General features: G+C 45.3%; 1 protein-coding gene and 2 long non-coding RNA genes across 5 annotated transcripts in view; 2 read left to right on the top strand and 1 right to left on the bottom strand.

The window, feature by feature from the left end:
* Window positions 1–26,444, top strand: part of LOC135401248 (actin-histidine N-methyltransferase-like) — a 187,830-nt gene extending 161,386 nt beyond the window's left edge. For all 3 annotated transcript variants that reach the window (XM_064633531.1, XM_064633530.1, XM_064633532.1), the window contains 7 exons: window positions 19,044–19,167; window positions 19,244–19,318; window positions 19,464–19,563; window positions 19,777–19,843; window positions 21,188–21,273; window positions 21,345–21,472; window positions 23,551–26,444. In XM_064633531.1, coding sequence (XP_064489601.1) covers window positions 19,044–19,167; window positions 19,244–19,318; window positions 19,464–19,563; window positions 19,777–19,843; window positions 21,188–21,273; window positions 21,345–21,472; window positions 23,551–23,691 — 721 coding nt within the window. In that variant the 3' untranslated portion in view covers window positions 23,692–26,444. The remainder of the gene's footprint in view (window positions 1–19,043; window positions 19,168–19,243; window positions 19,319–19,463; window positions 19,564–19,776; window positions 19,844–21,187; window positions 21,274–21,344; window positions 21,473–23,550) is intronic.
* LOC135401252 (uncharacterized) lies at window positions 8,105–9,690 on the bottom strand. Its single transcript, XR_010424765.1, has 3 exons — window positions 9,573–9,690; window positions 9,149–9,264; window positions 8,105–8,582 (listed from the first exon to the last, which is right to left on the bottom strand). It is a non-coding gene; the product is annotated as an uncharacterized LOC135401252 (long non-coding RNA).
* LOC135401251 (uncharacterized) lies at window positions 9,790–11,153 on the top strand. The gene is made up of 3 exons (XR_010424764.1): window positions 9,790–10,096; window positions 10,571–10,661; window positions 11,086–11,153. It is a non-coding gene; the product is annotated as an uncharacterized LOC135401251 (long non-coding RNA).
* Window positions 26,445–26,874: the final 430 nt, after the last annotated feature.

The following is a 26,874-nucleotide window of genomic DNA, read 5'->3' as shown; positions in this document are numbered from 1 at the left end:
AGGGACGAGAACGATGTCATTCAGGATGATGGTTGGATAGGAACGTGCTATGAGGTGAAGTTCATTTCTAAGACTGTAGGGGGGGGGGGGGGCTTATTTGCGTCGGAAAGTAGTAGTTTGTTGAGTTTGTTGAGCCACTTTGGCCCAGATAAGCCACATTCCTTATAGATAGAGGGAATTGTCCTTCCGGCGCTGTTTCACGCGGGAGCAATGGCGGATCCAGGGGAGCGAAGGGGCGTTCCCCCCCCCCCCCAATGTCAGTCCATACATGGGATTTCCCTCTCTCCCCTTCCCCACTATGCGCTTCTACAAAGAAACCGCCCCTCCCCCCTTGAAATTCAGGGTCTGAATCCGCCATGCGCCGGAGGCAAGGGGTGTATTGTTATTAAAGGGACACTGACATTTATGAGCGAAAAAATCGGCAATTTACATCTTCCCTCTTCCTGTCGTTCTCAAGGTAGGCCGACAGTACGCAGTACGCACGGTTCTCGTTGGTCTGATCAAACGATCTGTCGCGAATAATTGGACAAATCGTTTGAGGAGAAAGACCAATGAGAGCCCGCCTCGCATTGCCAGAAGAAGGGAGAGGGAAAGCGTAGATTGCAGTTTCTCTCGCTCATAAGTCACGAACGACGCAACCGTTCGATCCCGTTCCTCTTATGCTAATGTGCACTTTAGTGCCCCTTTAATAGACGATTTCATTATCCCAGTGCTCCTTGCGCACGCGTTGCATCCTGGTCGCTTACTGTCATCGGAGAAGGGAGATTGGTCCTTGACGTTTCGTTTTTCGCTGACCTTGACACGTCGTGGACAATGGGTCGGGAGAGGAGAAATCGAAACGGTTTGGAGACGTCCTCCTTCTTTCCGATAACAGAAGTTTCCACAGTTGAAAGCTGTGCTAAGCACTCTGGGATTTTCTGAAGTCGTCGATTGCAGTACACCCAAGATAGCAATCTGCAATCGCAGCAACCGCCCGGCTTGCTATTGCTGTATGTCCTTACAATCATCTATTATTTGCGTGTGCATTACGTGTATGGAATCCTGTAATGCATTCTGGATGTCTGGCTCAAATTTGTGACGACATTATTTAACCAGCTACAGATGTACTGATATGTACACGCGTTGTGTTTCAGCTGTTGCTGCCATCAATATAATATTTAGGCAGGGCGCACGATAAACCCTTGGGACTCCTGACCTTATCGTGACCTTATTTCTTTCTTGTTGCTGTCGCTGGCACTTAGCACACCACGCGATGGGACGGTTGCTACTAATCTACTACTGAGCGTTTGCATCTGTCCAACAGTGCTACTGTGCTAGGAGTGTGCGAGGCCTGAGGCAAAGGCACATCGCAGGGCCTGTTTCACACCAGCAGATGAAAAGATAAGAAATTATAAGATTTTCGCAGTGGGAGATTAAAGTAATCCCTGGTTGAGGACTTCGTGCGCGGGCCCTAAGGGGGTCGCCTTACCCCCCCCCCCCCTCTATCGCCGGCCCTGCCAACAGTGCAGTGTATTAGTGTACAGAAGTAATGCGGCGCATTGCATGATTAAGCAGAGAATGTTCTTTACGTCTACAGTTCACTAGGAAAGAGCAATGCAGTGATCTGAGGGCGGCTGTCACCGCTCGAAAGATACCGAATACTACCGTGATACGCTGCATCAGTTGCTGGCACTTAATAGTACTATGAATTTAATACAGGATCATCACACATGGTCACCATGCTCTCGTTGCTCTGAGTCTAACGGGTATGCCACGATATCCCAGGCGTTCAAAATCCCACATCTCAAAATCTACAATAATCAAGGCTTATATCTTCGACCATCTCGTTTACCTACTCTCGAACAGCAGAATCAACGCGCGCGCGGTTTGCGAGAGGCCCGCGTTGTTGAGAACGCGAACTGCGTTCCTTCAGCCACCATTCTCCTCCCTCCTTTTGTTTATTGCTCACGAGAACAACGCTGGGCACTCAACACACCACAGCTGCACCAACTATTTCCAAGAACTGCTGGGTGTCGAATTCCTTCTTTGAAAAAAAGGAAATAGAAAGATAGAGGCGAAGACAACGGGTGCGCTCTTGTGCACATGTTCCCTTTCCGAGCCCTCGCGCGCGCAAAAATAGTCGCCCGCATTTTAAAACTTACATCAGCGCCAGCGTGTAGCAGTTAACGCGGGTTGACTGCTTTTGTTTTCTTTGCCTAAGACCTAGATGCGTTTTCAAGGGCGGAGGACTGCATCCTGGCCTCTTCCGCTTTGGAAGTAGGCACGAACGTTTCCCGTCATTGTTACGTATCCAGAGTCGTTTAGAGATGGGCGCTGAAGGGCGGCCGCCCCGGCGCCTTCTTCAGGGGAGGGGCTCCTGACGCCAGGGGCCCCCGGAACAACAACAACATAGATGAATGGATGATGATGATGTGGGATGTTTCCCTGCGTTGGGTGCAGGGCCCCCGGAAACTCGTAAGCTTGGGTAGCAAAAGCCGGGAGAAGTTTCAGCGTTTAATTTAGAATAGAATATTTCTTGTTTCACTTCTGTGGAACTTTCAAGTAGGGATGACGCCGAAATAAACATTTAAAAATAATGCATTGAAAAATAAATTATTTAAAAATCCACTTTACAAAATCGTTACAATCTCCGGGCGGCAAAAGGTAAAGGAGTGGACAAGCTACCAAAACTTTTCGAAAATAAACTTTGTCAATATCCACGGTGGCAAAATCCATTCGTAGAAATACGCTTCACGAAATCATCTGTTCAAAATAAATCCACTCTGATTTGTGGACGGCTGAAGCTGCCTACGTCCGTTTCGGAAAATAATACTGCTGTCGTACTTTGTGTGCGGGCCGTGTGGGCATTCGGCTGAGAACGAGACTACTTTGCTGTACCGGATGTGGCAGTCCATTGCTTTCCATGAGAAGCCACCGGAAGTACGTCTTAGGATTTAGCCTCGTTCACAGTTCCCCAGACCCCCCCAACCTGTAGAACCTAACCTCCTACCTTTCGCAAGATGAGAAGTTTCGAATCCGTTAGGCTTAGCACTCCCGTGTTTCTCCAGCGCTAGAAGTGCATCATGTGGGGTTGTTCAGATGCATATAAAAAAACTTCTACGCCACACATTCTTGTAATTCTTGTTTTTTTATACTCGCTATATGGTCTTCTTTTACTTTAGTGCATTATTTCGCTTCTGAACACTCCGGCTAATTAGAAAAAGCCATAAGCCTGTCTACGGAACTACACCCGATTTATTTTAGCAGTGATTATTTTGAGGGCGTGGATTTTTCAGCGATTTACTTCGGAAAGTGGATTTTCACGGGTGTATTTTTAAACGTAGATCTTTTAGTGTTTTATTTTTAAGTGTTATGTCACTATTATGTCGTCGACAATCATCAACGAAACGAGGTTCGGCAGATATATAGTGACGGGCTGTCGTCAATCCTCGAGGCGCTGCGCTGAATACTTCGCTTCGAATAATACGGTTTCACAGCGCTCTACGCCAACCAGTGGGCCGATTGATACAGTTATCGCTTCTGATTTGAGGAGAGAGAGGGCCGTATACGCCTTTTTATGACAATTGAAATTGCTACGAAGAGGCGTACGCAGGCCTCCCATTTTCAACAAACCAGGAAAGGGAAAGATATCATTCTGCATGGCGGCTGGTTCCGAGCGTCCTTACTCGCTGAAGGACCGGAAGTCTTCGTGGCACCGGAAGTTGTGGCGGGGGGCTTGTTTATGTTTGCCCGAGAATGTCATGTATAGGTGCATGAAGATGCACTGGATTTTTTACTTTATGGCATTACACAGAGTCATTAGAGGCCAGCGAAAAAAAAAAAAAAAGAACATTACACAGCAGGCACGGATATTTTATCCGCTGATCACAGTGAAATGGACGCTGCGCTGTCTGTTCTCCAAACAGGGATTTCGTAACTCGCGCTAGTAACAGTGCTCGTGCAATGCAATGCCTCTCTATTTGCTTTGGTGCGCTGATGGACGCTGCGCTCTCTGTTCTCCAAACAGGGATTTCGTAACTCACGCGAGTAACAGTGTCCGTGCAATGCAATGCCTCTCTCTTTGCTTTGGTGCGCTGTTTTTTTTTTTTTTCTTCCTTTGATTTATTTCAAAGCTCGTATTAATTAAGAGCACAAAGCCGCAGTTGTTATTGAACATGATGGAAAAAGATATTTGATGTTTGCAGGAATCATTGGTATTAGTAATAGGAAGTCATGCAAAGGAAAGACGTTGCTTCACGTTTCTCAAAGGAAACCGCTTCCTAATTATGTCTATTGTTCAGCGAAACAGTATTGTATGGCCCTTTGTTTTTAAATGGCGCCGTGAGTTCAGAACCAAAAATAAAGATAAAAACACCGAAGCTACTGTTTATTAACGTACAAGCTTTCTTGCAGTATTTCGTGCAGACGAAATGTAATAAACAGTAAGAAAAAAAAATAGCAGTTTCAGTGTTTTTATCCTTTTATCACTAATGTTGACCGCACTTGACAAAGTTTCTACATTCTTCGATAACCAAAAATAACCAAATAAACTACACGAAACCAACGCAAACATGCAGGCATAATGTTCTAGATTTTCACGACCACACGGTGAAGTAGGGCCTGATGATACGCGAAGCCTATTACATAAATATTCCATGTCCAGCGCTAAATATACGGAGAATGTAGTTTTCTGCTTGCTTGACTAGTTGTATTCAATTACGTTCATATTAAGTGCTTAGGTATTTTCACATTACGTAGCTGTGTGAAACCTCACACAAAGACGCACTTACATAAAACATTTCCTCGATAAAACAAGCGGTGCATATATCTCAGTATCTGATCTTGATAAAACTGTTCTGAACAGTGATGACACAAGAAATGGAACCTTAAGAATAAAAATTCTTTCTGTAAGCACACATCGACACACATCTTTCGACACACATCTTCATTATGTCCATATTATACAGTCGGTACACAAGCGGAAACGACACTGCAGCAAATGTTTGTGGAAATCGTAGAAAAGAGCGTATTCGTTGTCTGCAGAAGGACCAAAAGAAAGGGTCCGACAAGTAACTCTGGCGGAACATAAGAAAAGCGCTGTATGAACGTACGCCCGTCGTCGTCCTTGCACAGCCCGTAAGAACTCGGCTGTTTAGGATGTTGCTGTGCAGTTGTCCCATTTCATTCCGCTCGTTTCCTAGGGATGAATTCCGATGTACGAGCCATCATAATGAAAGTAACTTACGATACCCCACGGTTAGTGTTCCGTATTAGGGCCGCATATAGACTCGAAGGACGTTCCGATGCGGTGAGTGTGTTTTGACTTACTGAGCCAGTAAGCCGTAAACCGTAATGAGTGTATAGAAGGTGGATTTTACACAAAAGGGTAGAAAAAGGTGTACACTGTTAAAGCAGAACTTCGCAGAAGCAGAAATATATGCACTTCAGCATCCTATGAGGACGTATAGCAAGAAGGCTTACAGCATCTTCAAACTGGGAAAAAAGAAAAGTGCCTGGTATACTGCTTCTAGGTACCTTCAGTAAAGGATAGACATGATACGGTTCACGACGTGGTTAGTAAATAGGTCCTGTGGCACAGCGCGCTAGTTCAGAGCAATATTTTGTTGTTGCCACCTGTTGTCGCCTCATCTCCTCACAACGGATGACTCTTATGGCTAAAGTAATGCTTCCGCAGTTCCAAACTTCTTGATCAGGGGTTCAGAGCCATGTCTTCACAGTCTGCGTACGATCGTAGCTCGGCTTGAAACGCTCAGCGCCGTGCGATCTGGTGTGTGTGCTCAGCAGACAATCTGAATGGGACGGTATGCTTCTTCTTGAGCATTTGTCCTTCTGTAAAGAGCCCCATCGGCGGCATTTATATTTACTTTCAAATTTTATTCCATTTCCATACGTCCGAGATTCTAATGAGATTATTCGAGACTTAACGGGTGGCTCCCTTATTTCACAGGCACCTCTTACTTCTGTGTGGGTACAAGCGCATGCAGTACGGTTGCGAATTGTATAACTTGCATCGCAGCGACACTCCCTTTCTGTCACAGCATAAATGTTCAGTGATCGAACGACAGTGTTGTGTCTGCGAAGGGACGCATTCCATTGTGACGATCGTGTTCGCCGCGATGTCTTCCCGTGAGACCGTGGTTCTGCGGCAGTTCCACAGGAAAGCGGCTTTCGGTGAAACGAGAGATCACGGTGAGTTAGCTCACCCTAAAAGCATATCGCTATAGAGCTCGCACGAAGTGAAACAACCACACTCACTCTGGGAGCGTTTCGCTTTCATTCGATGTTTTCAGCTTACCATGCGATCGATCCCGACCGAGGGATGGAACCAAGACTTGTACGCATTTTAAGTATTGTATTTAAAATACTGTATTTTAAATACTTTTCTCGGTATTTAGTATCTTACTACATAGTTACTTTTTCCCCAGGAGTATTGTGTACACTATCTAGAATACTTTTTTTTTTTTGTATTTGCTACTCAGTACTTTAATCACTTTGTCAATCGTTTGTTTGTTTGTTTGTTTGTCAATCGTCTTGGCACTGCATGCTGCCAGGTTCTCGCAGCATTCCACAGTTTTTGTTTGTTTGTGTCGTGTTTTCCCGCTCTGGTTCTGGTAAACTTCTTGTCCATTTTGTCTTTGAGTGATATAAGGACACCGTGCGGTAGGGGTGATTTAGGCAGGGATCCACCTGCATTCTCAGGTCACACATGGAGCCCACCAAGCAGAACGCATTTGCTTGCTTTGCGATATCTCGAGAGCGTATTTTGTACGGATTTCCCAGACGCAAACAACATTATAGTGGAGTCCGAAGATTCTGCCGCCTGGGAGAATTCGAGAAGTATCTTAAATGTATCTGAAATATTTTTTGAAGTATTTGGTACTCTATTTTGAATACTTTTGTGGCGGTACTTTGTACATCTCTGGATGGAACTGTTGTTGAGATAGAGATAGATGTTGAGAAAGATCGGACTAGTCTCTAAAAAGAGAAGCAAACAGGAAATTCTAAAGTCACTTGACAGTTTAACTAGACACCAGCTATATAGTTACAGTTACTTCAGAACTTCACGTTCTCTCTTGGTTCAGGAACTAGTCGGATCTTCACTTACTACCTGTCGCGACTGGTATTCGACATCAAAACTGCTGTTTGAGAAAGAGTTATTGGTTAATTCGTCAGTGCGTGCTTATATTTAATCGTAACTAAGTTACTTCCCAAGATTGGTATTCCGCGAGAGTGTGCCAAGATTTAGGTGCGCGTTAAAGAACCCATAGGTGGGCAAAGTTCATACACAGACCGACCCCGACTACTGTGGCGTCGCTTATGATGATAGTTGTATCACGGCGTAAGCGACGAATTATCAGTTCACACGGTGTGCCTACGGTGAAAAGCAAGCCCGAGTTTTCCTAAAGTCGTGAACGCGCCATACAACCCCATATATTTAGTTAAACATGTGTGATCTGCATCCGTTTCGAAACTCGTTCCTTCTTGCCTAATGACTTCGTGTGTGCGAGTACTTTGTCTCGTTAAGATGCCTGTTTTAGGAGACTTCGGGATTGGAGAAAAATTAGCATTCGTTAACTTTGCAGGCAAGAAAAGAGGGGGGGGGGATATTCACAGTAAAGCACGCAGAGTACGCGCCGTATAATCGGACGGAGAAATGCCTGAAACTCGAATTTCCAATCTACGTTGTAGTATATAGCGCATAGTGTTATAAGATCAACCACTTGGATATAACTACACGCACACTGCGGCCATTGAGCACATATAGTCGTCTGGTGAGTCGGCGTATTCACCAAATAGTTGTATCGTGTATAGTTCATATAATTTGTCGTTTAGTGATAATTATAGTACGCAAAACACATAATACTTAGTCAGAAAGCTATCTTGAAAGGATTTGAAGCGGTGTTCAGAAGGCAGCCACTGTGTCTATACACTCCAATAAAAAATAAAAAAAGCAACTGCAGCATGTAGTCCCAGCTCGCCAGTTACTCCCTATTTTAGTCCCCTAATCCCCTAACCCTGAAATTTACCCATGCACTGCGGTAACATCTCATTACGGCCCGAGTCTCATTACGGCCGAAGTCTCATTACGGCCGAAAGTCTCATTACGGCCGAAAATCCTTTAATCCCCAAGTGTCTCGTTACGGCCAAAGTCTCAATACGGCCGAAGGTAGTCTCATTACGGCCGAAGATGTCTCATAACGGCCAAAAAGAAAAAAGAAGCATCCACCATACTAGCTCTGTATATACTGTGTTTTATGCTTCCCAAAATGTGTCCGAGGCGGTGTGCCCCCACGGCTTGTGTCACACACAATGGTTCATGCACACAATATTGCGACAGTGTTTCATGCATCCCTCGTGAAAAATGTTTTTATTGTCATATGTGTCACACGATATTTGTATGTGTTACGCCATTTTCTCTCAGTATTCAAGCAACATCCTACTCGTTGGTTCTGTGAGCAAACTGTATGTGTGTGTGTTCTGAAAAGTACTCCACAAGGGAGCCCACTGGGATCTCCAGGAGTCACATGACCTATGACCATGATCTTCTCCCCCACTAGCTGCCTTCTACAATTTACGTCCACCTGAAATTTACAAAAAAGTACATAAGCCACTGAACAAAATGACATATGCTCTTGTTTGACGATGACTATAAGACATATGCTGTCAAGCAGACTTTTTTTTTTCATATATTCAAAACATATTCAAGAATTATGGACAACAACGACAATTACGTCATAATAATGCAGCTGCATAGCCAGGAAACTATTTCAGGAGGTGTTTTATGAGGCTTGACATGGGGTGGAGGAGTCCCCCTCGTCAGTGCTTTATCCAGACCCCCCCTAACTTTTTTGCCTGTGCACCCCCTACAGGGGGTGCCCTTGCGATTTCAGCTCCAGATACATCTGTAATGATATGTTAAGCTGTAATGACGTAACTATTCCAACAATTTTTTCCAACACCCTTCTCGTGCTTGGGATTCTGGATAAACCACTACCCCTTGTTCATTTTCGTGGGGCACTACATTAGAGCTTATGCCACTGCACTGATGTCACAATGTTAAAAGTGTGTGTCACTCTGGGCATTCGGAATTCCTCTAAGCGACAATATGTAAATTCAGAATATCCGAAGGGTAAACATCAGATGTTACCTGCAGGCTTCATGCTGAAACGCGTGTACGCAAAACACTTCCGCCGTGGTGGGCGACGCCGTTAGTGTAATCATACACGCAAGACAATTGCGGGCACATGGAGTAGTGGCAGCAACCTGAAAACGATACATTTTCTTGTTACATATGAGTAATCAAAAATATACATTCCCACATGTTTCGTTTTGTCGTTTGTAGGAAGCGCTAGTAAGGGAACAGCACTTGGTTGGTCACATGCAAGCCACAATGCGAAAGGTGCCGATATTTCGATTACGCGATCAAAAATTAAAAGTCTACAACCATGCACACTTCCCCATGCAATTACTTCCCCAGCATCGTGAGACATGACACCCATGACATGACACCATGTATTCACGTATAGTGTAATGTGAAATGATATGCAGGAATGAAAAAGATGCCAACATACCTGTAATCCAGTGTCCCATAAGCTTGATTCGATTTTCTGGCAGCTACCAAGAAGAGCAAATGCACGATTCACAAGTTTCGTTTCGCCATTTTCAAGCAATCCCACGTGACCTCCTTTGGATCAGTGAAAAGTGAAAATTACTCGCGTCATGAACATATATGTTCATCTCAGCGCAAATCACGTTTCGCATGCTATAGAAGGAGGGGGGATCAATGCTCTTCCTTTCGTGTTTTGATATCTTGTTGTTTTGCTACTCTCACTTCGGAGTTCGGATGGTGTCTAGCAACGTTGGGTACCTCGTTTCTTGTGTGTGTGATCGAGTGGTTGCTGTTTACGATGTGTTCATATATCGCTTTGTAGTGCTGTAATGTGCAAATTAGCGGACTTTATAGCGGCTCTCTATTTTCCGTCGTTGTCTTTCGAGCAGCGCCTGTTGTTCCGGTAAAAATCGAGTTGAATGAATCGCCACAGCCCCAACGTATATCACGCAGTGTTGACCAAGACCAAGTCAAGCAGGAATTCTGGTGAGTAATGCTTTCGTAGATTGCCTGTCTTAGTAGTGTGCTGTCCACACATAGTTGGATTCTCATAAGAGTAATTTAAATTAATCAAAACAGCTGAAGTGCCTGTAATAGATGTAACTCGGTATCCGTTCGTAGGTTTGCGCCGTTTCTAGTTGGTTGCGCGTTTAGGAACAACAAATTTATTCGAAGACGATAAGATACCGATAATGCATCACCGTACAGCAGCATTTACTCGTATCATTGTGAGCCATATTTCATTTGTTAAAATTTGTCGTCGTATTTCTTCAAAAATAAAAGCGCAAGTCGGCGTACTTGAATTGATCTCCAAGAACTGCTTACGTCGAACGTCTGCAAATGTTGTACTTATGTGCCTTCGCGCACAATAGTAGGCACAAAGCATATCTGATTAGAATAAATACTTCAAGAGGAAGTCATTCAAATACATTGTTATTTATAGCTGGTTTTCCATTCCAGGCATGGTATGTGGCTGCACGAAGGATTCCGGAAAAGAAAAACAACAACATGGCTAATAGGATGTTGCTGCCCAGGGAGTCCTGGCGAAGAGGTGAGCTGTTAAGATCATCATAAGGTTCTGTTGTGAAGTGAGAAATTTTGTAGTAGTGCACGAATGTTAATTCGTGCACTACTTTTATAAAAAAGAAACCAGAAATGGAAAGTTATGCATGCATCATTTCATGAATTGTAATGTATTACTATTTGATATTCACATGTTTCCATTAAGGGAATGAACTACTGAACCTATATTCATATCATGGTCATGCTCTGTGTTTACCGGGAAGTCACATTTTTAAGGCTTGTCATTCTTTTGTCTAAATGAATATTTATGTTAACCTTGTATGAAATAGCAGACACGTATCAACACGTGTGCAGCTTGTGCACATTAAAATGAGCCATGTAGAGACAAATGCTTGTTGTTGTTTTTTTTTTAATATTCTAGCCTATTCATGGTTGCTCATCGCTTCTTGCAGGTTTACTCATTCCAGAAGCAAGAATTGTATCATTGTAAGGCGAATGGAAATAAACTGACATCGACTGAGATAGGTGCTCTGTCATGGCCAATGACTGTCGGATGGCTCCAAAAGCGTCACAACAAAGCCAATATTCATCTAGCTCTCTACAAGTAGCTAACTCCACATAGTAGCCAGCTTCACAGCCTACACTAGCTTGTGGGAGTACACATTACACAATATGTTGCATTGTGCTGTGGTATGATAACATACCGTTTGTCTCGCAATATGTGTATATAAATATGATAAGGGCCCTAAGGGCACAGTGCATGGCTTATACCCTGCTGAATATATATCCATACCTGGCTGCGACATTGCATATCAATGCAGGTTACAATACACATTTTGACATTTGGCCGTTATGAGACATCTTCGGCCGTAATGAGACTGCCTTCGGCCGTATTGAGACTTTGGCCGTAATGAGACACTTGGGGATTAAAGGATTATCGGCCGTATTGAGACTTTCGGCCGTATTGAGACATCGGCCGTAATGAGACTTCGGCCGTAATGAGATACAATCTGCACTGCAATCTGGTTGTGGCAGTTCACATATACTCCCCAAAAGGACGAAAACTACCCCTTCTATTAGAACGTACTACACATGAATTCCCTAAGCCGCTGTTATCTTTACGAATTGTTGGGCATTGTGAGAGCTGTGTTTGTCCTTGTTGATGTTGAAGAAAAAATACTAGGGAGAAGTTGAATTCGTCACACGACGAATTCTACGATCAAAGTGTTCGTCCTTGTTTAATTGCCTCATCCACTACAGTGTTGCAGGAACACGCTAATAAATATACATCTGTACATTTTTGTAGTGTTTTTTATTTAATTATCATTAATCAGCACACGCTTACGGCCCCAATTCCCTCGTAGCACGAGTTACTGGTCTGTGACAAGTTTTCTTGCGTAAATATATAGACAGGGCAGCACCCTGTAGAGCTTCGCCACGCAATTTATATTCCCCGGGACCATATAGAAGAATGTACATAAACCGAAATTCTTCCCCCACTTGTGTTCACAGTCGCTCTCGATTAAGATGTAGATGGAGCATGAAGTCACGTCGAACACGAACCCGTTCTTCCGCTCCGCCTCTTCCGTGGCTCCTGTTTTCTTCTTTCTGGCGGCAGGTTACATAATGTGCAGTGGCTGCAGTGATGGATTAGGATGCTTTGCCCATGTTATTCTGCCTCTAGCTTCATTTCCACCTCCCTTTGTTTGTTTCAAGTGAACGTACACCAGCGCACGTACGTGTGGATAGTCGATATCGTGGTGGTGGTCGTGGTGGTCGGTGTCTATATAGGCAGGTATATTGAGAGAGACGATAATATACACCCAGGGACAGGAGAGTGGACGACACAACGAACAGACATTCGCGTGATGTGTTTGGTTACATGTATCGTCGGTTTCCCGATCTCAGGTTGTGCGGCTTCCCATATAAGTGTTGATATAACGAACCGCCTCGAGGCAATGGTTCCGCATTCATGCCAATTTGCGAGCGGCGAGGGATAATGCAGTGATACGCGGCTTATACATGTGCCACACGGGCAGAACAAAACAGATTATCATCTAATGCCATTATATAAAGTCCGAAAGGATTACACGTCAGTTTGTAATGGCATTAAAAGCCACGACGTCCATGGCGCCCCAGTGGTGCCGTCGTGCTTTCTTTTGGTTTTGTCGGGGAAATTTTCAAACATACTCCGGCTTTTCCTTCATCAAAGAATACTCGTGTAACCTCAAATTATGAAATAATCTTGTCCTGCACGGTAAGTGGGTCTATGGAAGAATAAAATCGTTACTCTGCGCTGACAATCGGAGCGAGGGTAAGCATTTAATCGGCGAAGGAGTTGTGGCGATCTCATTAAGCAGAAACTGTCATTCAGGCAAATGTCATTAACTTTCCGCACCAACTCCAACCACCGTGACCAACCTGGAGACGCTGCAGTCTCCGCATTCGCACGTACAGCTCCGGTCAACCTTAATAATAACACTGGAAAAAATTCGGTCCCCATGTCCCACCGCGATAACAGCCACACTTCGGGCACTGGGGGAATGTTAAGTGAACAAAATCCTTGCGTTAAACTAACAGAACAATTTTATTCAATTAAGATTTCCTCATGGCCCCAAGGGTTGCCGTACACTCTTAAAAATGAACTTCACCACATAGCACGCTCCTAGCCAACCATCATCCCGAATGACAACGTTCTCGCCCCTGATTTGTTGAAAACGGGAGGAGGAGCCTATTTTGTGCCCATTATGCACGGCACAAAGTAGGCTCCTCCTCCCGTTTTCAACAAATCTAGGGCGAGAACGTTGTCATTCGGGGTGATGGTTGGCTAGGAGCGTGCTATGTGGTGAAGTTCATTTTTAAGAGTGTAATAGCGGTCGGGATCGAGACCACATTTTTTCCAGTGTTATTATTAAGGTTGACCGGAGCTGTACCAACTCGGCAGCTCCAACCACCGACCAATTTTGCGTCTGCTTATTCGACGATAGAGCTGTATATATTCTGTTAAAAAACAAACGTTTGTACGGCTATTTGCTTGTACTTTTCTGCGCAAGAAATGCGTACAACCTTCGTTCTTGGCCAAACTGTGCACGACGATTCATAATTAATTCACAGGAAGTGCGGAACATCGTCATCGGGAATAGAGTTGCGGGATACGCCAACACCACCTAGATAGAGAAAGCCTGCTTGCTCGTCGACGTGACGTAACAATTAAGAGTCAGCCAATGAGGGTTCGTGTTTTGAACGGCAGTAGCCAATGACGAACGTGCTTTCAGCGGTCGTGGCATTCCAGACGAACCACCGTCGTCTGCGAGTTGTGATTGAACGTCCACGCGGACTAAATGGGGAAACTTGGAAATATAGCGCAAAACGGTCCCACATTTTTCTTTCTTTTCCAATCCAATCCAATCCACGGTCCCAATCTTTCTCAAAACTGATTTTCTAGAAAGCGTCTTGCACTTTTTGTCTAAATATTAGGTCTGCAGGATCCAAGTGAGCCGCAATCATTTGCGGGTTCTTGAATTCGCAGAACGATGAATCGCAGTAGCATACGAATTCTGACTCTTATTTGATTGAGGGAGAGGATGCAATGCGCAGACTTTCTCTATCTAGGTTTTGTTGGCTACGCTCCGAAAGACGCGTGTCGGAAAGACGTCACGTATTCGCTGCGAGCTCGACCTTATAGGGGGCGACACTGTCACCTTTCTATAGTGTGGATAACGCGCGGGCCGATGTTCGGAGCTGATGGTTGTTTTCTGTAATTCTTGTGTATACTCACCGGAAGATCACTTGTGCGCGATGGTACGATATACTGTTCGGTTCCCCAATGCTCCACCTACTGCACTGAACGCGGAATAAACGTGTAAAAGCAGACGACGCGCCCACACTACGATAGTTTCTCCTTTCTCCGCAGCGCGCCGACACCGTTCGGCCTCGGAGCGAATAAATCACGTGCCGGTGCTCCTCGTTGTGATTGGCTAGTAGAACGCCACCAACTTTCTGCAGCTTTCGGTCGCGGATCAAAAACTACCGCAAGCGAGAAAAAAAAAATTGTGCTGCTCCTCGTCCGGTTTCCAGAATTGTTTCATCTGCCGTTGAACAGACCCTTACCTTGATCTTTAGTTCAATTCATTCGCTCTACAGTGTGCTGTGAATGTATTTGTCAGTCAACACACTACAACACAAGCCAACGCAAGTTATACAACATCAAGGCAGATTATCTTCCATCGAAATGTTTCCGATTAGCCTTCATTTCTGTTATTTCCATTGGGCTTTCTTTTTGGTTTTTCTTCCTTATACAGCATCAGCTAACGAGAATCCAAGTGCAAGCCGCCTTCTGGGAGGGACACTTTACATGTGCCTCAAATCATTTGACAGCACGTACGCAATCTGCCCTTAGAACAGAAGACAATTTTTTTTCCCATTTGCAACGTCGGTAACATTTCGGAGAGTTATCTGCGCATCATATTGCTGAGCTAGTCGATTACATAGGAGGTTGCTGAGGTCGTGCTACGGCACAAAAGCGGAGAAACGAGAGCTGAATTTACAATCTGAACCAGCGAAAAAGTCACTTTCCGCGTTTCTTCTCTTGCAGTGCGAACAAAACGTTGAAACAAAAAGAATACATACACTAAAAGCGGACATGTAGTAGATACTACAAAAATGATTTAAAATACGGTAAAGATAGTTAGAAATGAAAGTTTTTAGCGTAGAGTAGTAAATACTATGAAAAGTATTTAAGATACGTATAAGATACTCAAAAAAATAAATAGCCACAGAAGTGTCAAAATATGCCTGCAAATTAGACGTATGCTTTATTTGCACGCAGTATAGTAGCTGCATTTCAAAGTGCTCATCCGACAGCCGTCCTCTCTTCCTTTGAAAAAAACATTTCCTGCGAGCCCAGTTTAAGGTCATCAGAACACACGTGGTGTTTCAAGTCAAATGATAACAGCGTGGACTTCCTTTGAAACGCCCGGAAAGGTCACCTGCTGTCAGGTGCGGCAAAAAATTTTCTTAAAATAAAAAAGAATGCCCATCTGAATATTCGACAAAAAGGAAAGAGTAATTAAAGTACTGACCCAACAGCACAACATGTTGGACCAATATTGGCAATGCCGGCCCAATATTAGACCAGTATTGCCAATATCGGTCGAATACTGGGCCAAGATGTTGTGCTGCTTGGGAAGTACTAAATACTGAGAAAGTATTTTAATTACAGTACAAATACATTTCACGAAGCGTACTCAGTATAAGATACTAAGATACCAACAAATGTATTTAAGATACAGTATTTAGATTTGGGTGCTCAAGGTACCTACAAGTCTGAGCAAAAGAAATGTCGGTCATCAAAGCGTCATAGGTCAGTTTGTCATTGCAATACAGAACAGCGCGTCCTTTGGCTATGTAATGCCTTTCGTACTTCAGACTCACCTTGTAACTATATTCTCGTATACCCTAAGAATGTTTCACAAGCGTCAGTGCGTCCAGTGCTCAAACGTCCGCGCGCCAGAGTGTGACCTTACACATTTGAACCCGAGCGTGGACGTCACATTTATACGGTAGCACTGTATAGGGAGCCTGACACGTGCCGTAGTTTCATTTCATTTTATTTTTTCATGAGAGCGAGGTCTGGTGACGTGTCCTAACAGTCTACACAACGCTCAATACGCCTCGTCTCCTCAGGGAAATGCAAAGGCCCTCGGCGTCGTACTCCAATCAGGTTGATTTCATTAAGCTGTAGGCGTCCCCTTGCAACTGAATGCGTAGGTAATCTGGCACTGATTATCTATGCTGCCACGTGTGCTGAGATTTCAGCCCACGTGAAACAATCCCGACGTGGGCCAAATTAATCCGTAGAACCGAACTCTGTTGCGCAGCGCAGATCATGTATGGCAATGATATGAAGACCCGACGGGATGTAAAGAGAGGAGCAGGGGCAATATTGCGAGCTTTATATGAATGGCTAACCGTATTCTGTTTAATCTTGCATACTTTTTTTAAAAGCTTCGCTTTAGCTGCGTTATTTGCTTTGGCTCCTCTCACAAGGCGTCGGTGGATGGCTCAGAGACAAGCAGTTTAGTGTGTCAGAACGGCATCAGTCGGGTGCAGTTACGAAATGCATGTACGGGCAGTGTTTCGTATCTTTCCAGGGCAGTAGTTAAACGAATGAATATTGTAGTATGAACGAACATTTTCGTACCGTGATAACAACGAACTAATATTGAGCACGCAGGACTAGTCATCCACGGCATTACTTCTTTCTCATGCGAAGAACTTTATAACTATAAACAAAGCATTTATTGATTTAGTTTACTTCGGTTTTTTCTTTTTCTTTTTTTCACCAAACCAAGCTCATGAGCTTGTGTATGATACATATCGAGCACCCTTGTACTTGTATAGGATCGGGCCATTGTACCTCTATGGGGTTTCGCATACATTTTAAAAATCGTATAGCTCCGCAAGACGCATCGCGTAAAATGTTAACAAAGCATGTGAATCTACGAGGGGTGTTCAAGTCAAACCGGGACTTTTCATTTTTCGCAAAAGTAAAATGAACTTACAGGCGAGAAATTAGTTTTATTTTTTTTCAACGTAATCTCCAGCTGCACTAATACACTTGTCCCAGCGTTTCACGAGGGCTTGGATGCCAGCAGCGTAGAAATCCTTACCGGCGCGTAGCAGCCATGATCGAACCGCATTCTTGACCGCGTCGTCGCAGCTGAAGTGGCGGCTCCCAAGGAACGCCTTCAGTGGCCCGAACGATGGAAATCGCTGGGGGCGAGGTCTGGACTGTGGCAGCAACTCCCAGCCAAGTTCCTGTAAGGTGCGTGTCGTCAGATGCGCGGTATGCGGGCTTGCATTGTCCTGTAGGAGGAGGACTCCTTTGGTGATGAGGCCCGGCCGCTTTTGCTTCAGCACCTTATGCACATCCCTGAGAACCCGGCAGTAATATGCACTATTGATGGTGGTACCACTGGGCAGAAAATCAACATGAACAACGCCAGCCTTGTCCCAGAAAACCGTGGCCATGACCTTACCCGCAGACGGGGTGCTTCGGAACTTCTTGGGAGCTGGCGAGCCCGGATGCTTCCACTGTTCTGATGCGCGTTCAGACTCAGCAGTGAAATGGTGCACCCACGTTTCATCGCACGTGATGATCCGATCAAGGAACGGCTGTCCTTCAGTGTCGAAACGGTACCTTAGCTCTTGGGAGATTTCCAGAAGAAGTGTTTCTTTCGGCTTTTTCTTTTATTTATCAGATACAGTAAACGAACATTTGTCCACGGACACCGTTCAATGTTGGGCCGTGAGATCGTGGAGGCTACACTCATTGAGAAGTCCCCGAACAACGTTAGTCAAAAATCGATCAACCTGTCCCCGCTCGAGCTCGCTTTTGTCCCGAGCGACCTTCCGGAGGAGGTGGATTGCGAAAATAAACTTCCGTTGCTATAGTTGAACGCTGTTATGCCCGTGTTCTGTGTCGCGTTCCTTATCGTGATGATTGCTAGTATTGTTCTGTTGTGTCGCGGCAATTAGTGTAAACAATGCGCAACACTAAGCGTTGTTTCAGTTCACGCTTCAAAATGATCGCCGCATCACTATGATCACTAACACATCGCTTCGATTAGCAACTGAGCTAGTCATTCAGATGTCTCATTCAGCGGGAGGTGTGTTCTTGCCGGTACGGTGTTTGTAATACATAATCCAGTGAAATCTATGACAATGCCGTCGCCGGCACGTCGTGATAGCAGACGTCCTCACGCCTTGTATCCATTGGCCGTTGCAAAGACCAACTTGCTGTTTAAAACTGCCTTTTGAGCCTGTTGGTGAATCATTGATGCGGGTAAAAGCGCTCAAACGGAAAGGGACGAAACCCAGGCACTGAGCGCACACTTTCAACTGTTTATTCACATCCCCGCGGATCAAACGACAGAAAAGCCATCTCGCTGTCGTCCAATAAAATCGAGGCTCTGCTCACGCACCTGTCTCCCGACCTCCTGATAAGAAAAGCTTCCTGGATTTCACGTTCCCTTTGCCGCTTGTAACGTGCCTTGATCTTGGTTTCACCGAACGTCCCCTGACATGAAGTTTATTTTGAAGTCCCTTAGAAGTCGGCCCAGGACGCACATTCCCCCAGGGCGTCAGTCGTGGCGTTGTCCACTTCTGTGAGACCGACAACGCGGCGAGCATTTTCACCACCACCACCACAACCATGATTTTAAAGAGTGCAGATGAGGTACATTCCTCTTCAAGCTCACTGTAAAGAGTCTGCACTACGGCAACAAAGGCTAACGTAGAACGTTCAACCTTGCTGGGTAGCATCACGCGAAATCTATAACAAACGACGTTACTGCATAAAATTGGGTTTATGTATATATATAGACACATATATTGTTCATTTTATCAGGTGGGCAGTTTCTGCAGTAATGACTCGCCAGAACGCTATCCCCGCTCCTGGAGGTCATGCCGGTTCGTCGACTGTTCTAGCACTTGTGCCGTTGTGGGACATGTGCAATCACAGCGGCGGCAAGGTACGTGAGAACAACTTGTTGCACTCTTCACATTTGTTTGGCTTAACTAACGTTCGGGGCTTCGCATCATCTGCAGCTGTGTACGGACTACGACCCGGAGAAGGACGAGCTCAAGTGTCTCGCCATGCGTGACTTCCAGGCAGGAGACGAGGTGAGTGCGCTGCAATTGCTAATCACAGAAGGGTATTGTGCCTTCGTCGAAACATTAGCATGAGTCACACTTTTCAAGAGCAATGCCCCGAGCAACTTGCGAGGGGATTTCCGAACGTTCTCTCAATAGGGCTCATTAATTGCAGGTGACCATATTTTATGGCAGAAGAACCAACTCGGAGTTTTTAGTTCATAACGGTTTTGTTTACCCTGGTAACGAACACGACGCGGTGGACATCAAACTTGGTATGTGTCCCGCTGGTATACTGTGAACCCTCGTTATTATGACCATGGTCGTTCCCGAAAATTTGCAGAGGTTTCACTGCATTGTTCTCCAGAAGTATGGTCGTAAAGCGCGTATGTCAGGTTATCGGGGGTCATATTAACGAGGGTTCACTGTACTGAATTTCGCGTTCGCCATGCGTTCTGTACGTCTCATATTATTTTCATACCTCGCAGGTATCAGCAAAAGTGATCCGCTGTTCTCCATAAAATCGGAGCTCTGTGGGAAGCACGATTTACCTCAGTATGTCACTTTCTGTTTTATACTTTTTATTTTACATGCTGTGTGCAATTTACAGCCTTTCTTGTTTGCTTCGAAGAACTCAAACTTTGTGTTGGACTGCTCTCTTTTTTTTCTTTCGCGAGTTCCGGATAAAGTTAATTCCTACGATTTTGTTGTGAGTTAAGCAAATTCTGATAATCTGACTTGCAAACTTGCACAGTGTCGCGGTTCCTTTCTTTCATTTTGTGTGCTACGAAGTTTTCGAACCAGCGCTCAACTCAAACTTGAGCAGCGCGATTATCGTTTGACATTAATTGGATCGGGAAGCTCCGTGGCTTGATTGACAAGATCTAGGAAGGTTCCGCTTCCACTTTATCAACTCGTTTCTTTCTCTGTATTCCGCTTCATCAGATTGCCTGGCGTAATATTTGCCTTCGAGGACGCGATGTCTTGTTAGGAAACATGAGATGTACGCTAGCTCAGTGTGGCTGCTGTACCACGCCACCTGTCGCATGTCGGCTCGTGGATTAATTCTTGGTTTACCTGTGCCTTTTCCCTATTTCATTTTCTTCTTCCTTCTCATGTTTTTTTTTTTTTTCACCGTGGATTGAAGTTCCAGGAAAGTAGTATTCATTTCGCGCTATACGTTACGATTCATAAAATATATTTGGTAGACATATCTCCATATCCTATGCGGTAAACTATATATAAACTTAAAAAAAAATATATATATATATACCACACCTGAAATTCGTTCTCTTGTGTTCTCTTCACCTCTTCCACACCTTCCTCTTTTCTTGCTTTCTTTTCTTCTGCCGGGGCTTGTTTGAGTGTGAGTTTGAGTTTGAATGTACAAAAAAAAAAAGGGGGGGAACCTTTGCTTGTTGGTCTCTTACGAAGTATACTACAGATCGAGTGAAACATTATCCATGCAGAAGTGAAGACACGATCTGCGGTTATAAAGAAATGTAATAATCTAGTATTGTGCGTTTTTACAGTACATATATATTCTAGATTATTTCGTTTGCTTCTGTCATGAAAGCTATGTATTCGACATGAAAGCATGTAATCAGTACAAACAGTCGTATGATCGCGCCGTATGGGGGTAATTCGGCGTACATGTATGCACCGTTCAAGGAATGCCCCGGACAGCATCGAAATTTCACATGTACTGAACAGAGGTTAGGTGCAGGCCTTGCTTGAATCGTCTCACCTAGCTAGTAGTAATGAACGCACATATTAGTATAGCATATATTTTTCTGAACATGTACTTCCGGTGCTCATACGTACACCTTCTCTTGTTCTATCTAAACATGGGTACATGATGTGCAAATATGACACTCTTGTTTCCTTACAAACGAAAAGGAGCGGAGTTTTCTCTCTACGTTCTGGCTCACACCCAATAACAGAGGACCTCTCAACATTTCTCAGGATCCTCATATTAAAAGAAGGTATGCTGTTGGACATCGCGTAAAACTGTTTGCCAATGAGAGGTATCCACGGCTCGTATATTCCTTTGCAGAGCCTAGCGGGGGCAACATAAGCTCGGAAAACATCGAGAATTCCCCCGACGAAAACGCCCGAGCGGCCCTCGCGTTTCTGCGGGACAGAATTGAACTCCTACTTCGGGCTTTTCCCCTGTCAGAGCAGGTAAGTTTATTGGAGGCAGTGCCACGAATTATAGGGTTATCGCTTTTGATTCGGATAGATAGGGTGCGTACACCCTTTTTGTGTCAATTATCATATCCAAATTGCCTCAAATTAGTGTATACTGAGTGCATCTGTGTGGGCACTATTTTCGTCCACATGAACCTCTGCGATGGCAACTCTAAAGAAAACTGGGCAAAAATTATTCCCGAAGAAAATCGCATCCACGCGTACCACTATTGACTCCGATGTGATATACGGGAGTGTTGAAAACCGTTTACGACACAGGTGTGGCATCCAGTGTATCGCTCCGTACATTAAAAACTTAACTTCACCTCATAGCACGCTGTGCGCCAGCTATTGTTACGATTGATCGGGCTACGGCTTCTGATTCGAAGAGAGAGGGGGGCGTACGCTTTTTTGTGTCAATTTGGATATATGATAATTGACACAAAAAGACGTACGCCTCCCTCCCTCTTCGAATCAGAAGCGAGAACCCTATCATTTGTGGCAATGTTTGGCACAGAGCGTGCTATGCGGTGAAGTTCAGCTTTTAGAGTGTAGACTAAAGCTTGCTCAGCGAACGCAATGCATCCTGGACAGGTCCTGTCGCACGTCACAGCAAACATGAAGGCACACGTGACCTTAAAGATGCTGGCACACGTGATCGGCGGCCAAACCGTTTGTAAACAATGCGGTTTTTGTTTCTGCGCGACCTTCGTCTTCCGACCACGGTAATTATTTTTATCCAATAATCTCGCAGTAAAACGTGCAGTTTTGCACATAGGGCCGCTGTTGACGACTTCCAAAGGTGTGATGACGACCGCGCGTTAAGACTCACAGAGCCGATGCGATGTACAGGATGGGTGCAGATAAAGTATAGCCCCACATTTATGCACGTATGGAGTTCCCTGCTTACTGCATGCACTTCCGGTGGCGCGGGATGACACAGTTATCCGATGAAAAGGAACAACAAAAAATCTGTAGTAACCAAACTCCACGTAACAAAAAAGTTATCCATGCAAACGTTGCTCTCCCTTGCATCCCGATTTTCCTATGCAGAAGTCAATATGGCGGTCACGGCAGAGTTGCGTCTAGCTACCGCTACGCGTACCAGATCTCGTTTTGTTTCTGCGTGAGTGGCACCCCCAGCGGTATAGGGCGATGCAACTGTGCATGTGCTACACTGCCGTGTCCCATTGGAAATACACACGGTGCGAAGTTCGCGTTGCTAACGATTTTATTGCGCAGTGTTTGGTTACCACGATTTTTTTTTCTCGATTTGCACCGCATAAATGCACCATCGTGCGCCGCCGGAAGTTCGTGCGGTATGCAGGGAACGCGCTATGTGGGAAAATGTGGGGCTACTTTATCTGCACCCACCCTGTACTTAAACTAAGGAGAAATGGGCCATCACGTTGTGGAAGAAGCACAGCATAGTTTACGCTGGCAAAATACGTTCATCTCTTGTCTTTATGACGACGGAAATACGTCGGTAAGCGGCAAAACGACATGTAAACAAAGTCACATGACCTCAAAATGACATTTTCTATGACGTGCGACAAGGACAAGGTGACGGCTTTGCAAAGAGCACCCGCTTGAGGGCAGTTACAAAGATGGCGGATTTATGTCACCCCTGCGGTTTACGACGACCATGGCAGAGGTCACGTGTGCTGGAGACGCACTATGAATGATTGAGATCCGAGCCCTCCGGATGGTCGCTTCGGATAGCGACACGGCCTAGAGGAGACTCTCGCGAAGTATGCGCCGAAGAAGCAAGTCTTCTATTATTTCTCTGACATGCAGTATATGGTGGCGCGTTAGCCGCCAGTAGCAAGCTGCGACATCCGCTTGATGGTTCTCAGGAAATATACGATAGAGTCTTTTTACTACGAAATCGCTTTATTCGAAGTCTACGGCTGTCCCGACGGAAATGCACACGTGTCCTACCAGCCGACTCCGCTTAGTGCGAAGAGCGAGCTGTTTTTGTGGTTTTATCGAACTGCCACTTATATCGTATTTTTCCCCGGTCCTCGTGACTTAACTCAGAGTGTACGCTATATGCATGTGTGCTTTTGCAGGACTACCAGTCCATTGTAACTTCTTCGAGATCAACACCAGGCAGCAGGAACGCAGCATTGTACCGTCTAGAAGAGAGGAAGATATTGTTGTCGGCCCAGCGATTGCTCTGTACTCCGGCCACGCCTACAGCATGTGCCTAGCCCATGTCACCGGTGGCGCGAAAAATCAAAGCAGTCCCTGGAACATATGAAATTCTCCGGGTGCATCCTCATCAAGTGCCTTTCATTTGAAGTGCGATTTCAAAATGCTCGCGCTTACCTTTATTTATTGCGGTGGATGTCGATCGCTGACGTCTCACCGAAGCGTGAACGTATGATTTCGTGTGCGCTCATTTCATTATTGGTGGTTGTCGCGATCGTTACTTAGTAATCGACAATCCCGACCGGCGGTGCACGCTCCCCTCTTTTAGTCTTTGCTTATTGTGCTCTGTTCCCGGGAAGAATAATCTGCCGCTAGTGCCTGTGGCGGTGTTTTCTGGCACACTGATTTTGTCGTGCGACGCAAAAGACACGAACGTTATTGCGATCGGTATTCGAGCCAACGCAGGCAATAAATAAACCTGTAAGGAATTGACAGCATTTTTTTACGAAATTGTATTCGCATTAGACCTCTCGCGTTGGAGTAAATGCTCTGTGCCCGTTTTAAGAGTTCGTTTCGTCGGCCAAAAGACTTGATGTGCGTTTTGGGATTTCGGCAACGAGGTCTTTCGTGTTAGCTGACGATGGGCAAAAAATCGACCCACGGGAAACTCCTGACACCACTTTGGAAAGTAATTGGCCGATCTAGGCATAAATTCGAAAGTCCAACACTTGGTGGCGCTTGTGCTTCGGGACCCTCAGAGCCGTATATTAAAAGGGAGTCTGGCCATTGGGAGGAGTCACAAAAAGAGGCTCGACCTGTCAATCACAGTTTCCCTCCTCTGATTGGGTTGCTTTTTACCAAGGGGGTCGCCATGACACCTTGCTGCCACCCAAAATGGCGACAACAACAAACAGCGGTGAAGCGGGGATTTCGTGACAAAATTTTTTCACAGACTACTCTGATTTTACGCTACAAATGTACATTCTGATATACGTTTCTCGGAAATCAATTTCAACTTACGCCCATCCATCGATATCTAACAGAAAATAATACGTTTTGCCGCCGATGTTAGGCCTAGTGAACACGGCGATCACAACGAAATCATAACAAAGACGGCGCTGTGCTGTACAATCTTATATTTAATAGCTGGATTTCATGGATATAAACATTCTTGCCTCTTATATTCGAACTATTCATGTAGATTTGTTTAAAAATCATACCGACGACAGAATGTGTCCCAGCAGGTGGTTCTGCCGGCAGCGGTGCAACGACGGAAGCAGACGACAACTCTCGACGTGCCTTACGCTCCCTAGGTGGCGTTCATCAAATTTGCACCAAAAATCCCCTAGTTCTGCAGATTGCGAGAGGTATCCATTTCAATCCCATCCAATTCACTTGCCACCCAAAATGGCGCTGCCCATGCTGGATACGGGGACAAATAGTGAGGATAGGTTGATTGATAGCGCTCCATATTTCAAGACTTCATTGGTCGGAAAGCTGAAAAAGTGGGTGGAGCTTCAGGTATAGGCATGACCCATTAATGGCCAGACTCCCTTTTAATATACGGCTCTGGGGACCCTTAGAGGACCTTGTTAGACAACTGACGATCCCAAACGCGAACTGCGCTTAATTTTTTTTAACAGCGGCAGCTGTTAAGGGCGCAATTTCGTGAAGATCCTGTTCCGTACGTCGCATCGCCGAAACCCACAGAGAAATTAAAGGGACGGTCGCATCCGGAAACCTATCTATGAAACCGATACCACTGTGTTTGGCATCGACCAACAGTCTACGTGGCTAATTTTTTTCGTCCGAAAAGTGCCTAGGTATTAACTAAACGAATTTTAAAGATCAGCGCTGCCTCCAAGGCTGCAGAAATTCCAGCGGCATGACGTCACGCGTAAAGGGAGAGGGTGAGAGGGCGGCACGCATAGGAGGAAAGGCGCCGTCCAGACGCCCCGTAACGCCCGCACCGCCGCGGCATTCCTTTCCTCAAAGGCGTTCCATGATTGGCCCGTTACAGAATGACGTTTCCTCATTTTTCCAGAGAGAGAATTCCGGCACAGTCTCAACATCCGGCGTCTGCCTGTGACGTATGTAATTAAATAATTCTATAGTTTCGAAATCGACTGGAATGGATGCGACCGTTCCTTTAAGCGAAGAAACGAGAAACGAAATAACAGGCATGACGAGATATTTTACAGCGACAGCTGTTATCTCGTTTCTCGTTGATCATTTGAACCTCGATGACTCCGACGGGATGATGAACGGAGTCACCGCCATACTAAAGCACATATAGACTTTGACGAAGTGGGTCTACCGATGCACGCGTGACTTCACTTCGAAGGAAACGCCACGGGCACTGAACAGATATGTCGCTGTCGTTGATTTGATGCCACTGTAACTTGCATCATATCTGCCAATTTTTTTAAATGCGTATTAGTTGTGTATGGATGCATCTTATTTCAAGAGGGTTTATTCACATGACATCATCTGTAGGAGAGCGCCACTGTCGCTAGCAGATTTGCCGCCATAATGTACGTCCGTAGGTTGACTGTCCTTGCTTTCACTCACTTCGCACTCACAGTACATTTGGTGTTTCTGAGTTGCCGTACTGTGTGAATATTATTTGTACCACAATCCAAGTAACTTTCATGTTTTCAACGTTAATTGTCCCTTAAAAGGCACATGGCAGTGAACCCGAAAACTGGAACCAAACTTCGAAGGGCCTACATCATGGCGGCGATTTCGCATTTTCGAAGCTAGTGCCCTCTGAAGAGATGAAGTGATTTAATAAACTCTATAGTCAAAATATTATAGGGCAAAAGTAAACTGAAAGCTGACCTCTAAGCATCTGACGAACCGTGTTCCTCTAGGGCGCTTCAATACTACAGGGTGAAGACAACCGCGTCGTCTGCTACGGATTTCCGCCATCTTTACGCCAACGCACAGCTCCCGATGCGCTCACAAAAGTGTAGCATTACGCTTAGCTACACGCTTCATTTTGGAGATGAGTAAATACATTGCTGAGGAGTTTTGAAAAAGTGGGTGAAGTCGGTACGCAGCATTCATGCATGGTGGGCGTGGGCGCGGGCGCAAACCTGGCGGTTTGCGGCATTCGCTTCTACAAAGGGTCACTACACCCTTGTTCCTCACAAGGGTACCGCCATCTGCCGGAGGTAGCGCCGGTTACGCTCTTTCTCCACTCGCGCGTGTAAGATGGGAGTCACGTAATGGTGAAGGTC

The sequence above is a fragment of the Ornithodoros turicata genome, chromosome 7 (assembly GCF_037126465.1).
Source record: "Ornithodoros turicata isolate Travis chromosome 7, ASM3712646v1, whole genome shotgun sequence".
Lineage (NCBI taxonomy): Eukaryota > Metazoa > Arthropoda > Arachnida > Ixodida > Argasidae > Ornithodoros > Ornithodoros turicata.
Note: the sequence above shows the minus strand (reverse complement) of the source record. Positions and strands in the feature narration are given on the sequence as shown.